An 18,228-nucleotide genomic window follows, 5' to 3' on the forward strand; every position below is an offset into this window, starting at 1 on the left:
AGTATTTGAATTTTTTGCACCAAATATAAGAAGAAGAAGACAACGATAACAATCAATCTGTCACTGAGCTGGCGCCTCTCTCTCAGGTTGTGACGAGCGAGAGCGACCCCAATAACGTAACATACCGAAGTCTTCAAATACCACCAAACGGTGACAGCACTTTAGCAGAAATCAATGGGTAATGTTCTAAACCTTGGAAATCTTTTAAAAAGTTTTTTTCTCTGTCCACCCATTCCTTGTGTTTTAGTGACAATAATTTCAGAGAAGCGTTATATTGTTTTCCTGACGTATGGTCAAATATCTAAAGACCGGGCTTACACAGACCCGGTTTAATTTTTTTAGTGTGCATTAGAATACAGTTTTTCCAACTTTTCTTTCGAATTTTTTCTCGTTAGGTTCAAGAGTAATAAACTTTGAAAATATAATAGCTGCTCATAGCCCTCCGCACAACAAGGAATATTTTAAATTATATCTACATATAATGATGCTACTCATAGTTTTGGACTGATGGAATTACAAGGGAAAAGTGTTATTGAAGTATGTGCTGAACAGTAATTTTTCTAAATTACTGCCTTGTGGAGCACTGGGAATGTTGCAGAAATTATACGATTTGGTAGAGCCTAGGTTTACCGAAAGACTGCGATTCGTCAAGCGTACCTATTTAACATCCGCGCGATGTCCAGTCTTCCAAATATAATTCAATTTTTAGCGTTTTAGGTTGGATTTTAACCGCATAGATAGTTTGGACCGATTCGTAGGGTGATACTTTTGACGTAGGACTACGTCTTACGGCAAGTTTTGAGATAGGGTGTCATTCCAAAAAATCGAAAAATGGAAGCGTCACGAAAAATGAAAGGTTTTGAGCGCTAATAGCTCAGCGGTTTTCCGATCGATTTTCAATATTCTTACACCAATCGATCGGAAAATCTTCTAAGAATTGACCCAAATGAAAAAAAGTATGGATTCATGGTGTTTAACTATTGAAAGATTGAAAATAATGAACCTATGTTTCACCAGAATTCTCGCTTCGTGATTGGTTGGAAGATTCTTTGCGATGATCTAAACCTATACCAGTTTGATGTCTGTGCTTGGGAAGTAAGCCAAAACTAGTGACAAAGTTTCCTCATTTCAACAAGATTTCTTAACACCACGGTTAAACCTAGACCATTTTGATGTCCTTGCTTGGGAAGTACGCCAGAAAGATTGACAAAGCCCCTTCGTGCCAACAGATTTCTTACGAACGCGATTAAACCTAGTCCAATTTGATGTCTGTGTTAGGGAAGTGTGGCACAAAAAATGACGCAAGTTCGTTGTCCCAACAGAACGCAAATTTTTTACTGCGAGACGATTAAACCTCGGCGAATTTGATATCTGTGTTGGAAAAATATGCTACAGTGCTATGTGCTGTGTGAAAAGATGTGCTGTTGATAAAATAGGATTGAATTAGTAAAATCCCTTCAACGTGGGAACCATGGGTAATAAAAACAATCTTTAATTTCAGTAAGATAGCAGGAAAGCAATAGTATGTGTTCTTGATTTTGTTAAATTGTTTTCAAATGCACAATCTTTTGAGAATTGAACGTATGCAATGTTACTACTTTGATAAATGTTACATACAACGCATGTAGCATGTATATATGTTGCATATAGCATGTATACATGAAGAATCAAATGATTACAAGCATGAATACATGCTACTATCACTACAAAGAAACCCACGTAGTCCTGCGTCACCTATATATGCAGTCGTGTCTTGTACACAACCTCTCTGATTTTTTTGTGATCCATCAACACATCTTCATTTTTTATGCATGATTAATATCCTATCTAACCTATGGTTTTTATAATCTGTTTTGTTCGATCGTACCTATTTTTATCACGTAAATTTTTTGAGCCTTGGAGCTAAATTAAAGGAAAAAGAAGAAAATTGATTTATTCTTTGATTCAACAAAGCGTTAAGTACCTAACGGAATTCAAATTTGCTCAGTTTTTATTTCGCAAAAGTTTACCAACTTTGAAGCATCGGAAATCAAATTCCCAACTTTAGAATGAGATTTCGACACCTGCCGTGGGTTTGCAGCCGTGGTAGCCGTTGAACCGTGAAGCAGTCGCGCGCTCGCTCACTCGCTTGGTGGTACAAACTTCGTCGGGATGATGGTGGAAAATTTTATCAAAATTCACAAAAAGATATCGTAAGATAAGTTGTTCCTCCCAGCGTGCCCACCGTGAGGGGTGTTATTTTTTTTTTTGAGCGAGGTAAAAGAAAAGTTTTCCAAGCGAAATGAACAGCATTTCGATTAAATTCCAATTAATGACAGAGTGGAGTTTTTTTTCCTACGCTGGATCATTGTTGCCTGTGTTTAAACGTATGTGTTAGATTCTACCGGTGTTAAAAAGTAGATTGAAATTAACATGAACGAGCGAAATGACAAAACAAGCGAATGTCAACGCAAACATCTGCTAACTATGAGTGATGGTAATAATTAGGACGAGTTTTTATTTCGAACAAGCAGAAAATTTTCTGCTTTCCACCTGCAGAGCTATCCAAATTACCACCAGATTGGGGTGAGGTGAGTTGTGCTACGAATATATTCGCTTTTCTAATTAATGTTACTAATTAGGTATCCTCCCATGGAAACAGCGAAATGAAATGAAAGAAAATCCGTCCGAAATTAAATTATAAAACTTAGACGAACAGATCATTCAAAATGAATTCAACTTTTCTGTAAATAATATGAGCAATTATTTTACCCAACCAGTCAAGCAATTAAACTTGCCAAGTCAGGTAAAAACGATTAGTCAACTTCAATCACGTAAACGACCGTGTGTAGGATATTATGTTGATTTTCTTTTACAAATACCAATTGTCATCGGGCAACACCAATGTAACCCAAGTCTTTGACATAGAGCATAATCGACTTGTCATGTGCTCGATTTGTGTGAATAAAAAAGCACCACTCGAACGAACAAACCCAGCTGGTGTTAGCCACCACCACCGCCCCGGCTGCCAGCCGCCAGGACACCGACTAGAAACCACATTCCTGGTAAAAGTCCAACGCATGCCAGGTGCTAAATGGCACGTGAAAATTAAATATCATCGCCGTCCCGACTGTCATTTCCGATGGCGCTGCTGCTTTCATCCGCGTCATTGTTCCTTGGCAAGATGCTGCCAACGGACGTTACGCGCTGGTGGCAGCTCGGCTTTATTGCTGTGACGGGTCCTTTTGGAGGCAGGCAAAGGACAATAGAGGTGCCCATCTGCTGCCGCAGCATGTCAGTCGGGAAAGCTTTTTCCATGCAGATTGCATTTTTCGTAGTATGTCATCCCCCGGACGACCGGGGTTCGACCGTAAAATGCCAACCAATTCTGAAAGATTTGAAGCCGTTGGGGGTAAACCCTTAAACGCCTGTTTTAAGGCTGAACCCTCGACAAAAGCATTTGATTGCCTTTCATTAACCCTGTTTGTCATCCACTTTCGGTTGAGTGTCCGTAGGACTAAATGGAGCGCATCTAGTTTTGTGCCGTCGCTTAAATTAACGCCGTAAGTAATTAGTCACCCGGTGGCCGTCGTAGTTCGGGACAGCTGACGCGCTTCTACCCCGATAGCTATCCGACAGGTTGGGCGGGAAACAAAAAGGTATGTCCATGAATACTTACACACAGTTCCGGCATGTGCGTGCGCTTCGAACACGATGATCGACGCCAGTTCCCGCTTGATGGACGTCGACAGGTGGGACAGTGCGGCAATGTGAAGCAACTCCTCGTACACCAGTTCCAGCTCCTCGTGGGTCCGTTCGTGCGATCTGCGATGCCACAGGAAAGCGGAAATGAAAGTGGAAAACGGAAAAAGCATCATTTGAAATTTGAATTGCAAATCCTGGTGTCTGGTGTGTGAGTGTATGTGTGTGTGTGTGGGGGCCCTGGTTCCCAGTCACCGTGAGCAGAGTGTGAATGCGTGAGTGTGTAGTGAGTTGTGGAAGGGTGAAACGGGGATGAAATTTACGGGGTTTTGTATTTCCATACTGTCTACGCTCTCTGGCTTTGATTGGTGAGTAGAAGCAAAGCTGGTTTTAGAATTGATTGACGGTTGCACGGAAGTTTGGACCGTTTGTTCAATAATTAATAAAGTTTGCTACCGGAACAAGGTCACCGAGCAGATGTACACCGCGCGTTGGTCCGTAAATCATTCGGACCAGGTGAAGTGGGCTACCTGCTGCGAGCTTCGGTTGCGAACAATAGCTGAACTTGAAATGGCGAACGGATGTGTATGTAAATTATTGAGATGCTTTCGAGAACGTTGTTTATTTTCAGTTTCAACTGATGAACGCTGGTGTGCCCACAATGTGGGACACATTGGGGCACGTGCCTCGCTTTCTGTTTGACGTTTGAAGTGATATACGAGTCAAGTTATTGATTTTTTCAATGGAAAATATGCAACGTATGGAATAAATTTTTAACTAAAATCCGTTTATTGCCCATTCACAGTTTAAAATTCTCATTTAGACATGAGAACCGATAGGCAAAGGCAATGAATAATAAATTATAATAAAAAATTAAGCACAAATTGAACAAATATTAGACTAATTTCGACCAACATTGCACTACAAATGAACCAAAAAATTGGACCACAAGTTGACAAAAATGTGATCAAAGTTGGACCAAAATTAGACACAAGTTGGACCAAATTGTACCACAATTGGACCATTGTTGTACCAAAACCAGACCAAAATTTTACGAATTAGAACAAAATAGGATCTATTTTGCAAATAAGACCGCAGCAAAGCCTAGGTGCTACATTCCGTTATCGGTACTTGACCTTCTATTTTTATACGACAGACTTCGCAGCCAGCAGTTAGAGTACATGACAATAGCGGCGCTAGTGCCACGATCCCATTTACTCTAACAGCCTCTCTCAGCCGAGATTCGAACATACGACGACTAGTTTATTAGACCAGCACCGTTCCTCGAGGCCAACTGGGAGGCGCTACTAGATCAAATCAAAATGGGCAAAAATTATACCAGAATGAACTACAACTAGATCAGAATTGAACCAAAATAGGATCAAATTTGGGCCAAACGCGGACTATAAATTACATTAAAGTTGAACCAATATTGGTTCAAAGTTAGATCAAAGTTAAATTACCAAAATCAAACAAAATGTAACATGTAAATGTAACAAAATTGGACCAAATTTAAGCAAAACCGGACCATATATAGATCATAATTGGACCAAATTCTGGTCTGACAACCCAGTCGTCGAATGTCCAATCTCGACTAGGCGGTGCTGCTAGTAAGTAAGCTATCTAGTAAAGTAGTAGTAATGGTCCTGATCTCTAATAACCGACTGTGAAGTCCGTTGAAGGGTCAAGTCTTAAAGACGTTTATATCCCAAAGTTCTTAAGATCAAAATTGGACCAATATTGGATCAAAACTGAAACAATGTGGCCCACAAAAATGGGATCAAAAACGGACCAAAAATGAACTGAAATTAAACCAAAGTTAGATTAAAATTTTAAGAAAGTTAGATTAAAAATTGGTTTAAATTGGCCCACAAAATTTGAACAAAATTTGACAGACAGAAAACTTGGGGAAAATGGAACAAAAATTATACTACAATTGGATAAACAATTAACCAAAAATTGGTTCACAATTGGACTAAAATTATGCCATAATTGGATCAAAATTAGTTTATCGAAACAAAACTAAATCAAAAGTGAACCAAAATAGGATTTAAATTGGTATATAATTGGATCAAAATTAGACAAAACTGCAACATAATTAAACTTAAAATATTTGGATGATTGAACTAAAGTTTTGTTAAAATTGGATCAAACATTAAATAAAAATGAGCTAAAATAAAATCGAAAGTGGACCAAAATTGAACTAAAATTGAACCATATTTGGACCACAATTGATCTAAAATAAGACCGAAAGTTGAACTATAATTACACAAAAGTTGGACTAGAATTGGACCAAAATAGGATCAAAATTGGACTAGAAATGGTATTAAATTGAATCAAATTCGGACCAAAATAGAATTAAAATTCAATTTAGGGCCAATTGTGGTCCAATTTGGGTATAAATTTAATCCAATCAATGTTCTGCAGTTATGGCCTAATTTTGGTTCAATTTTTATATCATTTCAGACCAATTATGGTCTAAATTTGTACAGGGGGATTTCGAATTTGGCATGCCTGGATTTTAGCAACAAAAGTATCCGTTTTTGGCAATACAAAATATTTTCCTTACAAATATATGCTTAAAAATCAGTCAGATTCCGCATACATGCTTTGAATGACGTAAAAATGATGCCCCCAGTGTGTTCATGAAAAAAAAAGTTTGCTGTTACAGAATGTTTCGAACAATAATATTTTTATTGCCGTAGGACTACGTCTTACCGCAGGTTTCCAAGAACTTACTTGCACCAGACGGATAGCTCTTGGCGGACTTTTCAAACATAAAATGGTTGCAATAGTTGATTAATAATATTTACTCAATTCCTAACGCATTTTCATGCAAATTTTCATATCAAAAAAGGGTCTTGATTTTGGCACGGTTTCGATTTTGGCAACATAGGCGATACGCATTTGCCAAATTACGCTATTCCCGTCCCGCTTTGATCTAACTCATGTTAAACTTTGCTCTAATTACAATCTAATTTTGGTTCAATTTTGATCCAATTTTTCGTCAACATTGGTCTTTTTTGCCCCAATTTAATTCCTATTTTAGTCCAATTTTGATTCAATTTAAGTCTAATGTCGGTTCAATTTTGGACTCAATTTGACTTAGTTGTGGTATTATTTTAAATTAATTGTGGTCCAAATTTGGGTCAATTTTGAAACAGTCATAGCCCAAGCTGTGGTGCGATTTGTGGTCAATTTTGGTTCAATTTTTGTCTAATTGTAGTTTAGTTGTTAAGTTAAGTTAATTTAAGTTTAGAATTGAAATTGGACCAAACCTGGACCAAATTCCGATCAAAATTACACAACATTGACCAAAGTTGGACAAAAATTGGAACAACATTGGCTCCAACTGGAACTAAAATAGAACCAAAATAGCATTCAAATTGGACTAAAATTATGACAAATTTAGACCACAATTTGACTTTGAACTAGAATTGAACAAACATTGGACCAAAGTTGAACCAAATTTGGATCAAAATCAGTTCAAAGTTGGGCGAAATTAGACATCAATGGGATAGAAACTGAATCAAAATTTATGCCATAGGCATAAACGTCCTGTTGAGAACTTGACCCTTCTTTATCGACAGACTAGTGCAACGATCCTACTGACTCTATAGCAGCACCTCCCAGACGGAATTCGAACATACGACGTCTGGCTTGTCAGGCCAGCGTAGTACTCCGAAGCTAACCGGGCGGCGCATCGAAAATATATCAAAACTTAAAATAAAATTGGACCAGAATCGGATTAAAACTAGACTACATCTGGATCACATTTGGTCGATCAGATTAAGTCAGACCGGACCAAATCGCAAAATTTAATAAAAAAATGAGTTAATGACAGCGAACGATCCAGAATTTTTTAATTACATTTGACTCTATTTAGACTACAAAATGTTCCAAACAGCCAGAGTTATGAGATGATTTCGAACGATTGATAGCTATAAGCCATAAACTTTAAACGCAGCGAACTTTAAACGCGTTTTTCTCGAAATCAAAGTTTTGTCACTTGGTTCGGTCTGACTTAACACCGACCAAATGGGCTGAAATAGAAATAAATTTAGTCTACAGTTAACCCATAGAGAAACCAAAATTAAACCGCAATTGGACCAAATTTAATCTCAAACTGTACCACAACTTGAATTAAGACTATTCCAACTTTGGATTAAAGTCCAAAGGTGGACCACAGTTGAACCACAATTGAATTAAAATAATACCACAATTGGACCAAACTGGGACCAGAATTGAACTGAAATTGGACATAAATTGAATCAAAATTCGACCAAAATAGAAATTGAATAGGAAAAGGACCAGATTCGGACCAAAACGGCACTACATTGGCCCAAAGTTGAACAAAAATTAAAACACAACTGGTCCTGAGTAAGTAAGTATTGGCCCTGAATGGAACTAAAATTGAACCAAAATAGGTCAAATTTGGACCACAACTAGACTAAAATTGAACAAAAATTGGACCAAAGTTGAACCAAAATTGTATCGCAATTGAATCAAAGTTGGGTGGAAACTAGACCAAAACTGGAAGTTAATTTTGGACCAAATTTGTGTGGACAGAAATTAGACTTGAAATTAGACAAAAACTGAATGAAAATGGGATCAAAAGTGGACCGAAAATTGGATAGTAACTGAATTAAAACTAAACCAAAATTGAACTAAAAGCGGATTAAAATTAAACCGTACCTGGCACAAACTTATATTACAGACTAATATTAAACTGAAATCGAATCAAAATAGGGCCAAAATTGATACAAAATGAAATTAAAACTGAATCTGGACTGGATCAAACGTGTACCAAGGTAGGCTTTAAATTGGTCCATAATTAACCTAAAAATAAGCTAAAATTGGACCAAAGTTGATCCCAAATCGCACCGCAACTTGATCTATGAGTATTTCTAAAATTGATCCAAACTTGAACCACAATTGAACCACAATCGACTTAAAATAATACCACAATTTAACTCTTGAACTTAAATTGAATCAAAATAGGAATGAAATTGGACCAAAAGAGACCAAACTTGGACAAAAATAGGACTAAAATTAGAGCAAAATTTGACAAACATATTACTAATATTAGACTAAAATTGGATTACAATTGGACCAAAACAAGATCAAAATGAGGGTCCATTATACTGTTAAAAATGCGAAAAATGCCGCCATTAGTGTCCCTAGACCCTAGAATTTGAAATGTCCCATTTGTTTTGAAAAATATATGCTATAAAATATAGAGATTTACAACATAAACTGATTTCTTTAGGCTTAATCGAAAGATTCTAATAATGAAAGTACCATTGGTTGAGTGTTTAGCGTTACCAGTGATGGTCCACCAATGGTTTGTTTACCAATATAAGCCAAAATAAGCCAAAATTAAACCGCAATCGGACCATAGCTGATCCCAAATCGGACCACAACTTGGGCTAAGGCTGTTCCAAAGTTGCTCAAAAGTTGGACCATAATTGGAGTACAATTGACTTAAAATAATAGCACATTTGAACTTTTGAACTTAAATTGAATCAAAATCGGACCGAAATAGAAATAAAATTGGGTCAAAAAGAAGACGAAACTTGAACCAAAATTGGTTTGAAATTAGACCAACATTTGACCAAAGTTTTACTAAAATTAGAGCAAAATAAGACCAAAATGGGTCATGAATTTGAATTAAATTGGAACAAAATAGTATTTAAATTGAATAAAAAATGGACCATATAATTGGGCTAAAATGAGATAAAAATCGAACCAAAATTAGGCCATTATTGCTTATCATTGGACAAAAAGTTGGACTAAATTCTTACCAGAATTGGACCACGATTGGCCCTAAATGGAATCATAATTGGATAAAAACTAGGTTAAAACTGCGCACACACCACACTTAAACTAGAATTGGACCAAAACACAACTATTGCCTTAATTGAACCAGAATCGGATTAAAATGAGACCATATCTGAATCTAATTTGGACCAATATTGAACCGAAATAAAAAAAAAAAAATGATTCAAAATGGAACCAAAACAACATTAACAAAATAGGACTTAAATTATCGGACCAAAATTGAACCAAAATAGGATTCAAATTGGACTAAAAATACGTCAAATCTGGGCCACATTTATACTACAACTGGACCAAATTTGGAACAAAATTAAACATTAATGGAACAGAAACTGAATCAAAATTGGATCAAATCGAAAATGAACCAAAACTAAAAATAAAATATGACCACAATTGGATTAAAATTAGATCATATTGAAATTAAATTATAATTGGTCCAAAAGGGAACCAAAACTGGATCAAATTTTGATCAAAGTAGAACAAAAATGGGTCTACAATTAACTAATAGAGAAACCAAAATTAAACCGCAATTCGACTAAAAACTATGCCAAATTTGGACGAAAGTGCAAAGTTAGACCGCAATTGAACCACAATTGACTTATATAAGACCACAATTGGACCAAGTTGGTACCACAATTGGACCAAAACTGCACAACAGTGGCCCAAAGTTGGACAAAAATTAGAACACTATTGGAGTTAAACTAGGACTTGAAAATAGGATTAAAAATAGATTAAATATGGACCACAATTAGATTAAAAATTAAACAAAAATTGAACCGAGGTTAACCTAAATTTGGGTCAAAATTGGACCGAAACTAGACCAAAAATGGATGATTATTATGGACAGAAATTAGAGTAAAAGTAAACAAAAACTGAATTAAAATGGGATCAAAAGTCAAAAGTGGGCCAAAAGTTGGATCGAAAATAAACCAAAACCAACCCAAAATTGAACCAGAATCGGATTAAAATTAAACCATATCTAGATCTAATTTGAACCAATATTAGACCGAAATCAAATCAAATAGAACCAAAACTGGAAGAAACTTAAACCAAAATCGAACTACAATTGGTCTACAGCTAAGTTACAAGTTTAGTTTTATTGTACTCTTATTGTGGTTTTTGTGACCAATATCAGTCCTAAAAGCCATTATAAGAGTGTAATAAAACCCAAATTGGCCAACGAAGCTACCGAGAAACCAAACTTAAAGCGCAATTGGTTTACGAATCACGAATTGGACCACAACCAGGATTACAACTATTTCAAATTTGGACCAAAGTCCAAATTTACATCACAATTGACTGATAAGTCAATAAGTCAATAAGACCATAACTGAACTAAGTTAGGACCAGTATTGAAACGAAATTTGACATAAATTGAATCAAAATTGGACCAAAATACGAATAAAATGGGACCGAATTCGGACCAAAACTGCACAACATTGGCCTAAGGTTCGACAAAAATTAGAACTGAAGTTTTTGGAGCGTCTTAGTAGAATACGAAACCTGGCAATTAAATTAAAATAAAACTTACACAATTTAATTCTACTATGTGTATTTTATTCTTGACAGATACGTATTTCGCCTACGACTTGCAGGCTTCTTCAGTGTCTGGTTTCGAACAACAGAACAAGAATAAAATATAATGTCAAGAATAAAATATACATAGTAGAATTAAGGCGGAACCGAAAGTGGCTAACGTTATTGTGTTAGTGCGACAAACACTGTACTGTACATCTCATGTGTTCGTTAAAAACCTAAACGTTTATTTGAATATTGCATTAGTATTGGTAATATATGTCAAATAGCGGAGCTTGCAAACATAAACAGCTGATCCGCAGCCAACCGCACTGACTACAAACATCCCGAAAAAGGGTTTGTTTTCTTTATCAAGGCATTCCGATTCAATCAATATTAACAGCAGCAACTGAATAATGCGTAGGATCACTAGGATGTTTAATTAATCCGCTTGCATCGGATTGCGTTTTCGATTCCTGCGTTTGCGTTTTGTTTGTTTATTTCATTCTAAGCTCATCGATGCGGCGAAAGTTGAAAGCTCTGTAAAAGCTCATTGACGTGACGAAAGTTTGATACTGTGTTGCTGCTTTTTCCGAAATCAACGAAATATATGCGTAACCAAATATCTATTAACTAATTCCAAATTATACATTGGTCGCTTTTATGAACACGTAATGATCGATATGTTCAGTTAAATTTATTTTCCATTAGCAATTATGTTTTGCTGAGCGTTTATTGATACACAGCAGATCGATAAATTGAATTACAAGTTTTAGGACATTATAACAGCGCTGGAAGCACTGATTACGTGGCGAAAGCGTGCTCTGCCAATACAGATGCATTTTTAAGGCGCAAAACAATACATGCTTCGAATGGTAGCCATTTATCCAGCCATCTTTGAGCCACTTTCGGTTTCCCCTTAAATAGGATAAATTTTCTTTTTATTTATTTACCGAAAATTAGAACACCATTGGCCCTAAATGCAACTAAAATTGAACCAAATAGGACTAAAAATAGCTCAAGTTTGGACCACAATTATACTAAAATTAAACAAACATTGGACCAAAGTTGATCACAAATTGGAGCACAACTTGGGTTATGATTGTTTCAAAATTGATCCAAAGTTAGATCATAATTAATTTAAAATGAGACCATAATTAAATCCAATTGAGACCAAAATTGAATCGAAATTGGACTTCAATTGAATAAAAATCGGACTAAAATAAAAATTGAACCAAAATTTGGCCATAATTGCAGAATATGAGATTAAAGTTGGACTAAATTTGTACCAAAATCGGACCACAATTGGCCCTAAATGGAATTAAGATTGGATTAAACCTAGGCTAAAAGTCCACAATTGAACTAACATTGGACCAAAGTTGAACAACATTTGTTAAAATTGAACCAGAATCACATTAAATTTAGGCCATATCTGGATCAAATTTGGACCAATATTGAACTAAAATTGATCTACAATTGACCCTTAGAGAAACAAAAATTAAACCGCGATTGCACCAAAGTTAAGACTATTCCAAATTAGGACCAAGGTCCAAAATTTGACCACAATTGACTTAAACAAGACCACGTTTGGACTAAAGTGGGACCAGATTTGAACCGAAATTGAATATAAAATAGGAATAAAATGGGACAAATACTGCGCAACATTGGCCCAAAGTTGGACAAAAATTAGAACATCATTGCCCCAAAATGGAACTAAAATCTGACCAAAAGAGAACTAAAAATGAATCACATTTGAATCGCAATTAGACTAAAATTAAACAAGAATCGGACCAAAGTTAAACCAGAATTGTATCAAAATTGGACCAAGGTTGAGCTAAAACTAGACCAAAAATGGACGATAATTATGGACCAAATTTGTGTGGACGGAAATTAGACTGAAATTGGACAAAACCCATAAACCCAAAATTAAATTGCTATCGGACCAAAGTTGATCCCAAATTGGACCATAGCTTGGGCTAATACTATTGTTGTTGCAGTTGAAAACCGTAACAATCGACTCGCGACATTCGGTTTTATTCTTGTTTGTGTGTAGCAACTACGTCGCACGTGGTGCGCTGTATAGCGTATCAATGTGCGATCACAGCGAACCACGTGCGACGTAGTTGCGACACACAAACAAGAATAAAACCGAATGTCGCGAGTCGATTGTTACGATTTTCAACTGGAACAACAATATTCCCAAATTGACCCAAAGTTGGACCATAATTGGACCACAATTGACTTAAAATAATACCACAATTGAACTCTTGAACTTAAGTTTAACCACAATCGGACCAAAATAGTAATAAAATTGGGCCAAAAAAGACAAAATTTGAACAAAAATTGGAGCAAAATAGGATTAAAATTGCACAAAAAGTAGACCAAACTTAGACCGTAATTGAACTAAAATGAGAAAAAATTATATATGTGTGTGTTCCGGCATGTTATCGATTGCCATTTTACCTTTAGATCTTATTGGAAGGTTAATAACTTTTTATACATTTTTACAGTTTTTCTAGAAAGCAGATTTTATTAGAAGATTAACATGTTTGTATTTTTTGTGACACTATTTTTGATAGAAGTAAATTTGCGATAATGCAATGAGTGTGCATATTGAGCAATTTGAAATGCAGGTAATGAAAAGAATAATCTTTTGTCCAACAGCTGAACGGAATAGACGGTAAACCACACCATAATTTTTTTTATTGATTTTCACTGTCAGGTGAATACGATTTTTGTTTCAATATCACAGTGTGCTGATATTCTATATTTTCTCGCATGAAACTCATGCTTGCTGTATTTTGTTATTATGAATAATAGCTGTTATTTAATACAAGGTAGGCTGATAAACCAGAAGTTTGAAACTTTTGTGCTCATGAATATTTACAGCACTGCCGTGGACCGAGTTAGAACGATGAATTACGTTATGCAGGGCACAATTGTTTATTGTAAACGAGTTTTTCTGTAACTTTTTTCAGCAATCTAAGTTATGAATGTTACAATCAATAGTTCGGTCCGCTGCTTTCTCTCACGGTCACGGGTTTGCCAGTGAGAATAATTATGGCATAGAAATGCAAAACTAATAAAGCGAATTTCAATTGAAATAAAAAGAAGGTAGTTTAAAAAACGAGATAAAGTGTCTAATGTAGATAAGAATGAAGAACCGTGGAAAAATTAGCACTAGATTAGAACTACAATGACTAAACAATGAGAAAAAGATAAAATTTGAGTTAAAATAAAATTAATAAAATTATGTGAAACACATTTAATTATATTTAGAGCCTAATTGAAATAACAGTATATCATACAATGAATAAGTTTGTCAAAATTGACGAAAATATAACTTAATCTTCGTTGTTCGCCTCGTTTGTTTCGATTTCATTGACAAATCAATTAATACGTTTTAAACCTAGATTGAAAGCTTTGTCGTGATTGATTCGAGCTGGTTATTGTTGTAATGAATATAACCAGGGCATAAAAAAGTGAAACTGATTAGTTTCAACAACCACCAAGCAGAGAAACATTACTCCGTTGTCACTCTGAACGGTTTCCTGCTCTGCGGGGCAGGGCAAACAACCAGGATACATAGATCCTGTATAGCAACAAGCACTCATTTCACACCACACAAGTTCATTAATCTTCGCACTCTTGTTTCAGGATGGTTGGCAACGATAAATTACGGCTGCAAAACGATGTTGCACACTCGCACGCCTCGCCAGTGAGTATGAATTACCCAGAATGACGGGTAGCTGAGCTGGCTGATGTCTTGTTGTTCTAATATATGGAACGGTGTGGGTTGGTTCGGTTCCGCAATGTTAGAAACAACGTAGCTAATGGGAAAATGGTGGTGAATCCTTGGCAAACACGCGCCCCCACTCTCTCGCGCGCGGTTCGATAATTGAAACATAAAAAGTCCCGTCACAAATTGAAGGGCACCACCGACCGTAAAAGGGTGCACAATAGCGAGCGTCGCGGGGGAGGACTGAATTATGCTGTAAAGTAATAAAAACGATGTCACGATGCTGGCTGGTGGTAGCGTAGCTACACGCTACCAGACGCGAGTGTCGTGGTTTGATTCAGCATGACACCAAAGAACGCCAGAAGGGAGCGGTTTATTACATCGGTGATAGTTGTGCCATAAAAGATAATAATGGTGTTGGGAAAGCTTCGTTTTAATACGCCGGGACGAAACGGCGGAAATGGTTTGCCTTTGAATGTGCTGTATTCATAATAAATTGAGCTATTGTACTACAAGCACTCTGCCAAAATGAATAATTCATATGGAAATCATTGCAGCATAAGTTATTAACCAGGTATAATTGCATATAATTGCACTATGTCAATCAATTTATCCGAAGTTTTGCTGTTTGCTCAGTGAAATTACCAACGGAAAAGTTTCCGTTTTATCTTCGCAAGACTTGATTCTGCACGAAAGCTGCTTTTCGTATTAAGCAACCTTTCTAATGCAAATAACGGCAGCCAATTTTAAAAGGAAACGCCGAATTCTCTTCTGCCTGGTTGACTGTCGTTTGCCAGCAAAACGCATTCGCAACTGGGACGATGCCGAATGAGGGTGGATTTATTTATGTGCACCGACAAGTGCATCGCGTTCGCGACGACGGAGAAAACTCGTCGGCGGAAAATACTTACGGCTTCCGCAGGATCATTCGAAGCGTCGCATCCGGGCCCCGGTGCAGCAGGGCAGGTAGCGCTTCGCGGATGTGTTCGTTGGCTTGGTTGACATCGTCGGAGTTGGGTGGCCCCCCGGCCGTTCCGTCCTCGTCCATCTTGAACCGATACAGAAAGCACTTGTCCTTGAAAGGCTGCTCCTTCGCCACTGTGTGTGTGTGCATAACGTCGACGGGAACGGGAACGGGACCAGGAACCGGCACCGCATGGCAGGGGATAAAAATGTAAAAATCATCATCAAAAGCGAGGTGAGAGCGTGAGTGGTTTACATTTTGCTTGGAGATTTTAAAACTACAGTATGATGATGATAAGCAGAATGTGAATCACTCGATGGTTAAATGAAATTTCGGTTAAAATATCAAAGATCATTATTCGTACCGTGGCTGAGAACGCCTTCCTCCACCAGAGCTTGCCACATGCCGGCTGCCTGCGTTCGGGTGTGCACGATCGGCGACAGATTCAGCAGCCAGTCCACCAGCTCGGTGCCTGGGGCGCACTTGCGGATGAACTTTCCACCCACCTGTAAGAGTTAGGATGAAAGCGTGTTATAAGCAGGCGGAACTTTTTTGAGATTAAAAACGGTAGCCTTTGAATGTAGGTTTTTTTTTAACTTTGTAAACACAGGAATTTTAATAACGATTTTTTTTCCTTTCCCGCTCTCATTTTGATTAAAAATGATAACGAGATGACAATTTTGTATGACAAAAAACGGTGTAAGGGCCAATTGATACTATAATTTTTTAGAAAGCTTGAAACTATTTATGAGAATTCTAACTAGGAACAATCTTGCTTAGGGGTCAGTCCCGGCGTAGTAGTTAGCATTCACTCCTCTCACGCCGAGGACCCGAGTTCAAATCCCAACCCCGCAGAAGTCACGAATGACCAAAAACTGGTTAAAGTGACTATAATCTAAACAAAACAAAAAAAATCTTGCAAAGAAGTAAAATTCAGTTCGATTTATAACATTTTACTGCTTAACATATACGATCTTAAAAATTTTCATGACCATGATCTCAAAGCTTCACTACATAAGAACACTCTACTTTCCTCTTTTCTGCTCTTCCGGACGTATGGTTTACTTTGGCTTTGAGAAATTCACTACTCTAAACAGAAATTTTCTTCCTTTAAGGTCATATTTGCGAACCCTCTTGGCTCTTGGTAATTTTATGAAAAAAATTAATTTGCGATTTTCGAAATTGAAAGAAAACTGGCAAAACGAACGTGAATGCAGTTTACTGTATTGCATGGCCCACCACTCAGGAACGTATCACTACGAAAGATACGAACCAGGCCTTAATTTTAGCTGGAATGGCCATCCGTATCATAAGTTGTTCTAAACTAGGAGATAATTTTTATAATGATGACATTTTCCAATAGATGGAGCAAACGATAGAGCAAAATAGACAAAATAGTAATTTTAAGCACTACGATTATTATTACGATCCTAAAACTTTCAATAAATAAATTTTTACGGAACCGCACGATCATTTCCCAAAGTCCGCCAAAATGAGGCGAAGCAGGAACGCTTCGATGCCCGTAAACGTCATCTTCGTAACACTACATCGCGATACGCTTCTGATGACCCTTGGAAACGCACCCTCAAATGAATTAAGTCGGGACCTAAGGTATAACCAATAAGCATTTGGTTTGATAGAAGTCATCATCATAGCCGTGGTAGTTGTAAAGGCCATCTCAATTGTCGCCATAATTTTCCGTGGATTCATAACTTATGCCCTAGGAACACCTGATACCATCCGAATAAAGAAAATTGGCAAAGTGGAAATGGACAAACAGTAAGTACTTGAAGAAAGTACAGAAGAAGGTACGTCTGGCTGAAAGAAAAAGTTAGTTACAATTAGGAAAGTAGCAATTAGGAATTCTCGCGGAATCCAGTTAGACCGTAGTGTGCTAACTCTGTCTCCCAGTTGGCCTAATAAGTCAGTCGTCATATGTTCGAATTTCGGCTGGTAGAGTCTGTTAGAGTCAATAGGATCGTAGCAACTGGCCCTGCAATTGTCTTGTACTCTAACAGCTGTCTGCGAAGTCTGTCGTATAAAAACAGAAGGTCAAGTTTCGATAACGAAATGTAGCATCAACTTTTCGGTTTGGTTGCGATGTTCTACGAAGCTGATTTGTGCTAGTGGATCGAGCTTTCGCCGCAAGCTGCGGAATTTCCATCTTATTATCGTTATAGTTTCGGGTTTCAGAATTGAATTGTTATACACTACACTTTTTACACTTTGGTTTAACAGAAAATGGGATTCTTCGTTGCTTTTTTTGGCGCGGGGAGTTTCTGCTTGCTTAAAAAAAATAAAATATGTGGTCAGTAATCACACCTTGACAGTCAAGGACCTGTTGAACTTTGGGATTAGGAGTCAATTCAACATTTACAAATCCAACCGGAACAAAATTAATGAATAAATTACATTAAATAACAACGACAAACAGTTCCCGATGTTCGCTTCATGGGATATGAATTTCAGAAGCAGGTAGTATTAAGGAAAC

At 37.0% G+C, this 18,228-nt stretch overlaps 1 protein-coding gene across 7 annotated transcripts in view; it reads right to left on the minus strand.

Annotated features, from left to right (window-relative positions):
* The window catches only part of LOC128738030 (rap guanine nucleotide exchange factor 4), a 268,496-nt gene that overhangs the window by 91,713 nt on the left and 158,555 nt on the right, over positions 1 to 18,228 (minus strand). For all 7 annotated transcript variants that reach the window (XM_053832845.1, XM_053832842.1, XM_053832843.1 and 4 more), the window contains 3 exons: positions 16,102 to 16,243; positions 15,685 to 15,871; positions 3,659 to 3,804 (listed from right to left, as the gene is read on the minus strand). In XM_053832845.1, coding sequence (XP_053688820.1) covers positions 3,659 to 3,804; positions 15,685 to 15,871; positions 16,102 to 16,243 — 475 coding nt within the window. The remainder of the gene's footprint in view (positions 1 to 3,658; positions 3,805 to 15,684; positions 15,872 to 16,101; positions 16,244 to 18,228) is intronic.

The sequence above is a fragment of the Sabethes cyaneus genome, chromosome 2 (genome assembly GCF_943734655.1).
Source record: "Sabethes cyaneus chromosome 2, idSabCyanKW18_F2, whole genome shotgun sequence".
NCBI lineage: Eukaryota > Metazoa > Arthropoda > Insecta > Diptera > Culicidae > Sabethes > Sabethes cyaneus.